Source organism: Molothrus aeneus, unplaced genomic scaffold, assembly GCF_037042795.1.
Source record: "Molothrus aeneus isolate 106 unplaced genomic scaffold, BPBGC_Maene_1.0 scaffold_43, whole genome shotgun sequence".
NCBI classification, from domain to species: domain Eukaryota; kingdom Metazoa; phylum Chordata; class Aves; order Passeriformes; family Icteridae; genus Molothrus; species Molothrus aeneus.
The window spans coordinates 726,233-739,187 of record NW_027099100.1 but is presented as its reverse complement, the minus strand read 5'-3'; the positions used below and the strand labels follow the sequence as shown (position 1 = coordinate 739,187).

Sequence of the window (12,955 nt, the reverse complement as noted above, 5' to 3'; positions counted from 1 at the left end):
GCTCCCAGTTCCCCCAGTGCTCCCAGTTCCCCCCTGAGTTCCCAGTTCCCCCTGAGTTCCCAGTTCCCCAGTGCTCCCAGTTCCCCCAGTGCTCCCAGTTCCCCCCTGAGTTCCCAGTTCCCCCTGAGTTCCCAGTTCCCCAGAGCTCCCAGTTCCCCCAGTGCTCCCAATTCCCCCAGAGCTCCCAGTTCCCCCAGTTCCTGCCCACCCTCCCGGTTCCCCCAGTTCCCCCTGAGCCCCCAGTTCCCCCAGCTCTCTCGGTTCCCCCAGTTCCCCCAGTTCCTGCCCAGCCCTCCCAGTCCCCCCAGTTTCCCCAGTCCCCCCAGTTTCCCCAGTCCCCCCATTGCCCCCAGTCCCCCCAGTGCCCCCAGTCCCCCCAGTCCCCCCAGTTTCCCCAGTCCCCCCAGTTTCCCCAGTTTCCCCAGTTTCCCCAGTGCCCCCAGTTTCCCCAGTCCCCCCAGTTTCCCCAGTCCCCCCAGTCCCCCCAGTCCCCCCAGTGCCCCCAGTCCCCCCAGTTTCCCCAGTCCCCCCAGTTTCCCCAGTGCCCCCAGTTTCCCCAGTCCCCCCAGTCCCCCCAGTGCCCCCAGTCCCCCCAGTTTCCCCAGTCCCCCCAGTTTCCCCAGTGCCCCCAGTTTCCCCAGTCCGCGGCGCCCTGCAGGGCTCCCATGGACAGACTCGGCGGTGTCTCTGCAGCTCACGCTCCTGCTGATCCTGGAGGACAAGCTGCACCGCCAGCTCAGCTACGACCTGCTGCCCAGTACGTGTGCAGGGAGGGGCAGGGTGGGCTCCTTCCTTCCTCTGGGGGGCTGGGGGAGCCCCTGCTGGGCATGGAGCAGGCCAGCTTCCCAGACAGATTCCCTGCATTTCTCTTCCTCCCGCTCACCCTCCTCTTCTTCCTCTTCCCGTGCCTTTCCTCTCATCCTCCTCTTCTTCCTCTTCCCGTGCCTTTCCTCTCATCCTCCTCTTCTTCCTCTTCCCATGCCTTTCCTCTCTTCTCTTTCTCCCTCCTCCCCTTCCTTTTCCCTTTCCTTTCCTTTCTTCCTCCTCTTCCTTTTTCCTTTCCTTTCCTTTCCTTTCCTTTCCTTTCCTTTCCTTTCCTTTCCTTTCCTTTCCTTTCCTGGAACTTTCCTGGAACTTTCCTGGAACTTTCCTGGAACTTTCCTGGAACTTTCCTTTCCTGGAACTTTCCTTTCCTGGAACTTTCCTTTCCTGGAACTTTCCTGGAACTTTCCTTGCTGAGGAATGGTGTGTGGGAGCTGCTCCTGCCCCAGGCCGTGCCCTGCTCAGCCACACCAAGCCTTTCCTGGTGGCACATTGTCCAGAGCTGTGTTCTGGGACCTCACTCCCCATTTCCTGGTGGCACATTATCCAAATCTGTGTTTTGGGACCTCACTCCTCATTTCCTGGTGGCACATTGTCCAAATCTGTGTTTTGGGACCTCGCTCCCCATTTCCTGGTGGCACATTGTCCAGAGCTGTGTTTTGGGAGCTCAGGAACCTCGTTGCCCATCCCTGCCCCATTTCCCGGCTCTGCCAGGTTCAGGAGCTCCCCGAGCTGCATCCATGCTCGTGTTCTCCTGTTCTCCTTGTCTCTGCAGCTGACAACTCCAAGGATTTGGCCACAGAGCTGGTGCATTATGGGTTCATCCACGAGGTGAGTCTCTGCTGTCCCCACATCCGCAGCTCCTCCAGCCCCTCAGGATTTCTGGGATTTCTGGGATCTCTGCTGCCTCCAGGCTCTGCTCCAGGGGGATCTGCCCACTGGGGCACGTGTTAATTAGCTGGAGCTTAAATAATTCTGAGCGGGAGGACCAGGGCAGCTCCCAGGGGAGGAGGCTGATTCCTCACGTGAGGCATCACGGAACCATTCCTTTGGGAAAAGACCTCCAAGATTAACGAGTCCAAACGTGCGAGGCCGCCCTGATGATGTCCCCAGGTGCCACACCCAGGTGTTAATGGAACTCTTCCAGGGCTGCAAAGCCCAATCCAGGAGGAATTTCCCCAATATCCCACCCTGAGCTGCCCTGGCCCAGCCTGGGGCCGCTCCCTCTGCTCCTGTCCCTGTTCCTGGGATCAGATCCCAAATCCCCCCGGCTGTGCCCTCCTGGCAGGAGCTGTGCAGAGCCACAAGGGCCCCTGAGCCTCCTTTGCTCCAGGCTCAGCCCCTGCCCGGCTCCCTCAGGGATTCTGCAGCCCCTGCCCGGCTCCCTCAGGGATTCTGCAGCCCCTGCCCGGCTCCCTCAGGGATTCTCCATTCCCTTCCCAGCTTCCTCAGCCTCTCCTGATATATATTATATTATATTATATTATATTATATTATATTATATTATATTATATTATATTATATTATATTATATTATATTATATTATATTATATTATATTATATTATATTATATTGATACACTAAAACTATACTAAAGAAAGAGAAAGGAGACATCAGAAGGCTAGAGAAGAAAGGAATGGATAATGAAATCTTGTGGCTGCTCACAGCCTGGGCACAGCTGGCTGGGATTGGCCGTTTTTAGTTATGATGTTTTCTGAAAAATCCCTTTGCCAGGATTTTTCTCCTGAGAAGCTGAGAGGCCTCAGAAATGAAATGTAACCAATGGTTTTCTGCTGCTGTGGGATGCAACAGGTGCATCTGGGATTGGGCTCATGTGGTTGTTTCTCATTAATGGCCAATCACAGTCCAGCTGGCTCGGACTCTCTGGTCAGTCACAAGATTTTATTATCTTTTCCTCTTTCCTCTTTCCTTTCCTTTCCTTTCCTTTCCTTTCCTTTCCCCTTTCCTTTCCCCTTTCTTTTCCTTTCCCATTTCCTGTCCTTTCATCCTTTTCCTTTTCCTTTCCTTTCCTTTTCCTTCTGATGAAATCCTTTCTTCTATTATTTCAGTATAGTTTTAATATACTATATATCATAAAATAATAAATCAGCCTTCTGAAAACATGGAGTCGAGATTCTCACCTCTTCCCTCATCCTGGGACCCCTGTGAACACCACCACAGCCATTAATTAAAAACAATTCACGTGCTGGGTAAACAGTTCTCCAAATCACATCCCAAAGCAGCAAAACACGGAGGAGCTGAAGCTTCCCAGCCCCTCAGGAGAAAAGATCCTCCTGGCCAAAGGGTGTGGTGGTGTTTGCAGGGGTCCCAGGACGAGGATCTGACTCCATGTTTCAGAAGGTTGATTTATTATTTTATGATAAATTTTATGATATATTCTTTTTAATACATATTTTAAGCTATTCTATGATATATTATTTTACGGTATGTATTATGTTAAAAGAAAATGATATCTTAAAACTGTACTAAAGAATAGAAGAAAAGGATTTCATCAGAAGGCTTGCAAGGAATGGAAAGGAAAATGGAATGACAAATATTATTTTTTTATTTATTTATTATTATAATTTATTATAATATTATTATAATATCAATAATATATTATTATATTTATTATCATAATTTATATTACATATTATTATTTATAATAATATATAATATATTATAATTTATAATATATATTATTATAATTTTATATATTAATATATCTATTATTATGATTTATTAGAATATTAATTATTATATATTTATTATTTATTATTTATTATTTATTATTTATTATTATATAACTATAATAATAAATACAAATAGTAATATTTTTATTGTTATTGTTATTGTTATTGTTATTGTTATTGTTATAAATAAATGACCAGAGACTCTGAGACAGCTGGACTTTGGCCATTAATTAAAACCAACCACATGAGACCAATCCCAGATGCACCTGTTGCATTCCACAGCAGCAGATAACCATTGTTCACTAATTATTATAATGTTAATTATTGTTCACATTTTGTTCCTGAGGCCTCTCGGCTTCTCAGGAGGAAAAATCCTCAGGAAAGGATTTTTCATTAGACACGTCTGTGACCAAAGGGTTTTTCAGCATTTTTCTCTGCGCTTGCAGGACGACTGTGAGAAGCTGGCCGCGTTCCTGGAGAGCGCCTTCCACAAGCACCGCTCCCAAGCCCTGTGAGCCCAGCCCAGGGGACTGAGGCGCCCCGGGAGGACCCCAAAGGGCTCCCCTGCCCCACCCAGCCCAGCAGGACCCACCCGGGCCCAGGGGGACTCGCCCAGGCCGTGCTCGGGGCTCGGCCAAGCCCAGGAATCCCGTCCTGGGACGTGCTCTGCTCCCTGCTCCGAGGGGAGCTGTGGGGAGGGGGCAGCACCCCCCGGCAGCCCCGTCCCAGGGGGGTTTGGGAGCTGCTGCAGGAGCCCCCAGCCGGATCCGTTTCCCTCGGGGAAGGATCAGCCCCTCTCCTGCAGCTCCCACAGCTGATTTCTCCCCCCTTTGCCGTCTGGAGTGCTCCTTGCTGAGGGGAGGGAGAGGAGGAGCAGGCTTGGAGAGCCCCGTGGAGCTTCCCATCTGCCACATTCCGCTCTGGACCCCGAAATTCTCCAGGTTTGGGGGTCTCCAGTGTGCTGCCTGTGCTCAGAGCCCTCCCCGTGAGCTGGGACTGTGTGAGCTGTACATGGCTCGAGAAGGAATCCCTGCCCCACCACCGGGAATCTCATGGATGCTCCACAGAACCCTTGTCGTTCTCCAGCTCCCCCTACAGCCTTCCACAATCTCTTGGAGAGAGTCCTGGAGCCTGTTCCTGTTCCGGCCTGGAGATGGGGCACTGCCCCTGGCACCACCCCAGGGCTGCCCTTTGCCAGGGACACACGGGGAGAGAACTGCAGACAGGAACTGTCCCTGTGCAGGAGCCGTGCGGGGCTGGGCCAGCTGTGCCAGGGAAAACTGCTCTGAAATCCTGCTCTGTGCTGGGCCAGGGAGAGCTGCTCCGAAATCCTGCTCTGTGCTGGGCCAGTGCTGCTCCTGCTGCTCCTGCTGTGCCAGGGAAAACTGCTCTGAAATCCTGCTCCTGCTCCTGCTGTGCCAGGGAGAGCTGCTCTGAAATCCTGCTCCTGCTGCTCTGAAATCCTGCTCCTGCTCCTGCTGTGCCATAGGAAACTGGCTCTGAAATCCTGCTCTGTGCTGGGCCAGTGCTGCTCCTGCTGTGCCATAGGAAACTGGCTCTGAAATCCTGCTCCTGCTCCTGCTGTGCCATAGGAAACTGGCTCTGAAATCCTGCTCCTGCTCCTGCTGTGCCAGGGAGAGCTGCTCTGAAATCCTGCTGCTCCTGCTGCTTCTGGGAAAGCTGCTCTGAAATTCTGCTCCTGCTGCTCCTGCTGAGCCATAGGAAGCTGGCTCTGGAATCTGCTCTGTGCTGGTGCTGCTCCTGCTGAGCCATAGGAAAGAGGCTCTGGCACCCTGGTCCACGCCGCTCTGTGCCAGGGTTTGTCCCAGCGCTGCTCCTGCTGCTCCTACCAGGGAAAGCTGCTCTGAAATCCTGCTCGGTGCTGTGCCAGTGTTGCTGCTGCTGTGCCATGGAAAATCCACCTCTGGCATCCTGCTCTGTGCTGGTGCTGCTCCTGCTGCTCTCTCTGTGCCAGGGAAATCCAGCTCTGGTGCTGTCCTGGTGATCTGCGCCACGCTGGTGTTGCATCCACTGCTCTGTGCCAGTGCTGCTGCTGCTGTGCCAGGGAAAACTGTGCTCTGTGCTCTGCCAGTGCTGCTGTGCCAGGGAAATCTGTGCTCTGTGCTCTGCCAGTGCTGCTGCTGCTGTGCCAGGGAAATCTGTGCTCTGTGCTCTGCCAGTGCTGCTGCTGCTGTGCCACGGAAATCTGCCCCTGGCACCCTGCTCTGTGCTCTCCCAGTGCTGCTGTGCCAGGGATAACAGGCTCTGGCACCCTGCTCTGTGCTCTGCTGGTGCTGCTGTGCCAGGGAAATCTGTGCTCTGTGCTCTGCTGGTGCTGGTGCTGCTGTGCCAGGAAAATCTGCCCCTGGCACCCTGCTCTGCTCTATGCTGAGCCAGTGCTGCTCCTGCTGTGCAGGGGAAGCAGGCTCTGGCACCCTGCTGGTGTTCTGTGCTGGTGCTGCCTGGCTGTGCTGTGGGAATGCAGCTCTGAAATCCTGCTCTGTGCTGAGCTGGTGCTGGTGCTGCTGTGCCAGGAAAATCTGCCCCTGGCACCCTGCTCTGCTCTATGCTGGTGCTGCTCCTGTTGCTCCCTCTGTGCTGGGGAATCCGGTGCTGTCCTGGTGATCTGCACCACGCTGGTGTTCCATCCCAGTGCCCTGTGCCAGTGCTGCTGCTGCTGTGCCAGGGGAATCTGCCCCTGGCCCCCTGCTCTGCGCCGTGCTGAGCCAGTGCTGCTGCTGCTGCTGCTCCCCCTGTGCCATGGGAAGCTGCCTCTGAAATCCTGCTCGCTGCAGGAGCTGCCTGTGCCACCGCCTGCCCTGCGCTGCTCCTGCTCCAGCTGCGTCCCACTGGGATTTCATCCACGCTCAGCCAGCTCGGGCTGCACTCCTGGCTTGGGCTGCAGCCCCAGCAGTGCTCCAGCAGCGCTGCATCCCCAGCAGTGCTGCATCCCCAGCAGCGCTGCATCCCCAGCAGCGCTGCATCCCCAGCAGTGCTGCATCCCCAGCAGCGCTGCATCCCCAGCAGCGCTGCATCCCCAGCAGTGCTGCATCCCCAGCAGTGCTCCATCCCCAGCAGTGCTGCATCCCCAGCAGCACTGCATCCCCAGCAGTGCTGCATCCCCAGCAGTGCTGCATTCCCAGCCCTGCTCCATCCCCAGCCCTGCTCCATCCCCAGCAGTGCTGCATCCCCAGCCCTGCTCCATCCCCAGCCCTGCTCCATCCCCAGCAGTGCTGCATTCCCAGCCCTGCTCCATCCCCAGCCCTGCTGCATCCCCAGCAGTGCTGCATCCCCAGCAGTGCTGCATCCCCAGCCCTGCTCCATCCCCAGCAGTGCTGCATCCCCAGCCCTGCTGCATCCCCAGCCCTGCTGCATCCCCAGCAGTGCTCCATCCCCAGCAGTGCTGCATCCCCAGCCCTGCTCCATCCCCAGCCCTGCTCCATCCCCAGCCCTGTTCCATCCCCAGCAGTGCTGCATCTCCAGCAGCGCTGCATCCCCAGCAGTGCTGCATCCCCAGCAGTGCTGCATCCCCAGCAGTGCTGCATTCCCAGCCCTGTTCCATCCCCAGCCCTGCTCCATCCCCAGCAGTGCTGCATTCCCAGCAGTGCTGCATTCCCAGCCCTGCTCCATCCCCAGCCCTGTTCCATCCCCAGCAGCGCTGCATCCCCAGCAGTGCTCCATACCCAGTCCTGCTCCATCCCCAGTCCTGCTCCATCCCCAGCCCTGCTCCATCCCCAGCAGTGCTGCATTCCCAGCCCTGCTCCATCCCCAGCAGTGCTGCATTCCCAGCCCTGTTCCATCCCCAGCAGTGCTGCATTCCCAGCAGTGCTGCATTCCCAGCCCTGCTCCATCCCCAGCAGTGCTGCATCCCCAGCCCTGCTCCATCCCCAGCAGTGCTGCATCCCCAGCCCTGCTCCATCCCCAGCAGTGCTCCATCCCCAGTCCTGCTCCATCCCCAGCCCTGCTCCATTCCCAGCAGTGCTGCATCCCCAGCCCTGCTCCATCCCCAGCAGCGCTGCATCCCCAGCCCTGTTCCATCCCCAGCCCTGCTCCATCCCCAGCAGTGCTGCATTCCCAGCCCTGCTCCATCCCCAGCCCTGCTCCATCCCCAGCAGTGCCAACGTCCCACCTGACAAATCAATAAAGCCCATCCCCACAAATCAATAAACCATTCCCACTGTTCCAGCCTGCTCGTGATTCCTGACTCCCAAGGGGGAGGGACGCAGGGACACCTCACGGCTGCCCATTCCCCCTGGAGGGCTCTGCTCCTGATTCCTGACTCCGGGGAAGCCAAAGCGAGGGACGCAGGGACGCTTCCAGCTGCCCAATCCCACTGAGGACTCTGCTCCATCCTACTCGTGATTCCCGATTCCCAAGGGGGAGGGATGCAGGGAACCTTCAGCTGCCCAATCCCAGTCCCTCCAGAGCAGCCCCCTGGGCCCTTGACATTCCAGCAAATCCCAGCCCATCCCTGGCCCCTCCTGGCACAGCTGTCCACTAAATCCATGGATTTCCAGGGGTCCAACACAGCCCTGAATCCATCGATTCCAGGGGTCCAACACTGCCCTAAATCCATCGATTTAACGGGGTTCCAACACAGCCCTAAATCCATGGATTCCAGGGGTCCAACACAGCTCTAAATCCATGGAATTTACAAGGGCCCAAACAGCCCTGAATCCATGGATTTCAGGGGTCCAACCCTGCCCTAAATCCATGGATTTAACGGGGTCCCACACAGCCCTGAATCCATGGATTTAACGGGGTCCAACACAGCCCTAAATCCATGGATTTCAGGGGTCCAACACTGCCCTAAATCCATGGATTTAACGGGGTCCAACACAGCCCTAAATCCATGGATTCCAGGGGTCCCACACAGCCCTAAATCCATGGATTTAACAGGGTCCAACACAGCCCTAAATCCATGGAATTTACAAGGGCCCAAACAGCCCTAAATCCATGGATTTCAGGGGTCCAACACTGCCCTAAATCCATCGATTTAACGGGGTCCAACACAGCCCTAAATCCATGGAATTTACAAGGGCCCAAACAGCCCTAAATCCGTGGATTTCAGGGGTCCAACACTGCCCTAAATCCATGGATTTAACGGGGTCCAACACAGCCCTAAATCCATGGATTCCAGGGGTCCCACACAGCCCTAAATCCATGGATTCCAGGGGTCCCACACAGCCCTAAATCCATGGATTTAACAGGGTCCAACACAGCCCTAAATCCCTGGATTTCCAGGGGTCCAACAGAGCCCTAAATCAGTCGATTTCAGGGGTCCAACACTGCCCTAAATCCATCGATTTAACGGGGTCCAACACAGCCCTAAATCCATGGATTTAACGGGGTCCAACACAGCCCTAAATCCATGGATTTCAGGGGTCCAACACTGCCCTAAATCCATGGATTTAACAGGGGTCCAACACAGCCCTAAATCCATGGATTTAACGGGGTCCAACACAGCCCTAAATCCATGGAATTTACAAGGGCCCAAACAGCCCTAAATCCATGGATTTCAGGGGTCCAACACTGCCCTAAATCCATGGATTTAACAGGGGTCCAACACAGCCCTAAATCCATGGATTTAACGGGGTCCAACACAGCCCTAAATCCATGGATTTCAGGGCCCCAACACAGCCCTAAATCCCTGAATTTCAGGGGTCCCACACAGCCCTAAATCCATGGATTTAACGGGGTCCAACACAGCCCTAAATCCATGGAATTCACAAGGTCCAACATTGCCCTAAATCCATGGATTTCAGGGGTCCAACACAGCCCTAAATCCGTGGATTTAACGGGGTCCAACACTGCCCTAAATCCATGGATTTAACGGGGTCCCCACACAGCTCTAAATCCATAGATTTAACAGGGTCCAACACAGCCCTAAATCCATGGATTTCAGGGGTCCAACACTGCCCTAAATCCATAGATTTAACGGGGTCCAACACAGCCCTAAATCCATGGATTTCAGGGCCCCAACACAGCCCTAAATCCACGGATTTAACAGGGTCCAACACAGCCCTAAATCCATGGATTTCCGGGGTCCAACACAGCCCTAAATCCATGGATTTAATGAGGTCCAACACAGCCCTAAATCCATGGATTTAACAGGGTCCAACACAGCCCTAAATCCATGGATTTCAGGGGTCCAACACAGCCCTAAATCCATGGATTTAATGAGGTCCAACACAGCCCTAAATCCATGGATTTAACGGGGTCCAACACAGCCCTAAATCCATGGATTTAACAGGGTCCCACACAGCCCTAAATCCATGGATTTAACGGGGTCCAACCCAGCCCTAAATCCATGGATTTCAGGGCCCCAACACAGCCCTAAATCCATGGATTTAACAGGGTCCAACCCAGCCCTAAATCCATGGATTTAACAGGGTCCAACACAGCCCTAAATCCATGGATTTCCGGGGTCCAACACAGCCCTAAATCCGTGGATTTAATGAGGTCCAACACAGCCCTAAATCCATGGATTTAACGGGTCCAACCCAGCCCTAAATCCATGGATTTAACGGGTCCAACCCAGCCCTAAATCTATCGATTTAACGGGGTCCAACGCAGCCCTAAATCCATGGATTTCAGGGGGTCCAACACAGCCCTAAATCCATGGATTTAACGGGGTCCCACACAGCCCTAAATCCATGGATTTAACAGGGTCCCACACAGCCCTAAATCCATGGATTTAACGGGGTCCAACACAGCCCTAAATCCGTGGATTTAACGGGGTCCAACACTGCCCTAAATCCATGGATTTAACGGCCTCCTACACAGCCCTAAATCCATGGATTTCAGGGGTCCAACCCAGCCCTAAATCCATGGATTTCAGGGATCCAACCCAGCCCTAAATCCATGGATTTCAGGGATCCAACCCAGCCCTAAATCCGTGGATTTCAGGGATCCAACCCAGCCCTAAATCCATGGATTTCTTGGGCTCCTCCCAGCCCTGCCCAGCCCACTCTGGACACTCCCAGGTATCCAGGACCACCCTGCTAGGAACAATTCCTAATTCCCAAAATCCTATTTATCCCTGGGTCCTGTCCCTCCATCCCATGTCCCCAGTCCCTCTCCAGCTCTCCTGGAGCCCCTTTAGGTCCTAGAAGGGCTCTGAGGTGTCTCTGGAATGTTCTGGAATGTTCTCCTCCCTACTTGAACATTCCCAGCCCGGCTCCATTTCCGGTGCCCTCGGCCCTGCACTGGAATTTGGGCACCGGGGACAGATCCAAGGTGTGAAAAACGTTATTGATTTTTTGTTAAAATTTTAGAGTTTTAATAGTAATGAAAATAGCGGTAAAAATTAGAATAATAAGAGATAAAAAATATAATAAATAAATAAAAATACAACTACAATATTGTAAATATAAATAATAATATAAATGTAAATAAATAAAATATAGATATAAAATTTTAAAATAATCAATAAGAATAAATAAGAAATGAAAATAAAGAAATAAAAATAGATTAATTAAAATAAATAAAATTAACAATAAACAAGATAAAAATTAATAAATAAAAATAAAAATAAATGAAAATAAAATAAAACTAAATAAATAAAAATAAAGAAAAAGAAAAAATAAATGAAAAAAATTAATAAAAATAAATAAAAATAAATAATATAAATAAAAATAAATAAAAATAAAAAGTAAAGAATTGTGGAATTTGGGTGCCTGGCACTCTGCCACAAGGCACACCTTGCCAACAAAGGATTAACCCTTAAAAGCAGGAGCCTGTTGCATATTCATAGATCTCATACATTATTCATGGCATGTTCCTGCTTAATTTTAGCTCCCTCCTCATCTTGTAAATCAACTTCCTTGGTCCCCCAAAATCTGAGTTTTCCCAATAAGGAGGCAATAACTCTTCTCTTGAGAACTAGGTGTCTGTTTTTGTAATCTCTATACAAATAATTTCTTGATTATCTTTTCCATTCCCTGGGCTAGTTCCAAAAAGTATCTTACATCACAGAGTTCCTATTTTAATGTTATGCTGTAGCCTAAAAAGTATATTTACCACACTACTTAAAAGAGATTAATACAGCACAACTTTCCAAAATAACACATACAGTATTCATGTTAATATTTGTGGGAAAAACACCAATCACTTGTTTTTTAAAATTTTAAAAGTTTAATAGTAATAAAACGGTTATAAAAATAGCAATATAATTAGAGTAATAAAAATTTGAACAATTAGGATTAAGACAATAGTATCGGGCTGCTATCTGGTGTGAGTTCTCTCTTTAAAAAAGTATCTTACACAGCATAGTTTCTATTTTAACATTATGTTATAACCTAAAGCTATATTTAACACACTACTTAATAAAATTAATACAGCATAACTTTCTAATTGTGAAAAACGCCAATCACTTGTATTTAAAATTTTAAAAGTTTAATAATAATAAAAGGGTTATAAAAATAGCAATATATTTAGAGCAATAATAATTTGGACAATTTGGATTAGGACAATACAAGACAATAAAAACAAAGAGTTAGGGACGGTCTGGGAACCTTTTCTGGGCAAAATAAGCCCGAAAAAGGCCCCACGTTAACAGAGGATTAACCCTTAAAAGCAACAGCCTGTTGCATATTCATGCACCTCATCATCATCATGATGCATAAATTCCATTCAAACACAGGATTCTGGCTGGGCAGTGTCAGCTTCTTCCTCTGAATCCTGACAGCACCTTCAGGGCTGAGCGAGGCAGGAAGAAGTTCATTTCTTCTGATAATGGAGCAATAAATTCTCTTTCTCTGAAAGATTCAGGTGTCCTGTGGCTGCTGTCTCTGTGCTAGTACCGCATTCCTCTCTTTAAAAAAATATCCCACATACATAGTTTCTATTTTAACATTTTGTTATAATCTAAAACTGTATTTAACACACTACTTTAAAAAATTAATACAGCATAACTTTCTAACACAACACATGTAATATTCATTTGAATATTTGCAAAAAGCCAAACATTTCATACGCATTTTTCACACCTCGAATTTATGATTTATTGATCCGGTCCAACCCCGTGACACATCCAGCACCTCCCGGTGCCCACGGCCGGTACCGGGGGGGTTCCGCGGCTCCCTCCCCCGGCTGCGACCAAAGGCCACCCGGTACCAGTCGGATTTAGCACGTTCCATGCCGTTTTAGCTGGGTGTACCCGGGTTTAACGCATTTCAGCTGGCTTGAGCCCGTTTTATTCGGGGCCCGGCCAGGCGACACCGGCAGCTTTGGACCTTCCCTGGCTGGCACTGCCGGCCCAGCACCGATCCAGCGGCGCTGAGGCCGTAGCAGCCGCGCTAGAGCCCCGTTACCCCGGGATTACATCATATTTTATTTTATTTTATTTTGTTTTGTTTTGTTTTGTTTTGTCTCGTCTCGTCTCCCCTCCCCTCTCCGGCGGCGATGGGCGGCGCCATCTTGGCAACCGCTGGAGTCA

At 51.0% G+C, this 12,955-nt stretch overlaps 1 protein-coding gene across 1 annotated transcript in view; it reads left to right on the top strand.

Moving 5' to 3' along the window:
* Window positions 1-5,503, top strand: part of NRBP2 (nuclear receptor binding protein 2) — a 56,486-nt gene extending 50,983 nt beyond the window's left edge. Inside the window, exons 16-18 of the mRNA XM_066571327.1 lie at window positions 694-757; window positions 1,598-1,653; window positions 3,963-5,503. Of these exons, the coding sequence (XP_066427424.1) occupies window positions 694-757; window positions 1,598-1,653; window positions 3,963-4,031 (189 nt within the window). The 3' untranslated portion in view covers window positions 4,032-5,503. The remainder of the gene's footprint in view (window positions 1-693; window positions 758-1,597; window positions 1,654-3,962) is intronic.
* Window positions 5,504-12,955: the final 7,452 nt, after the last annotated feature.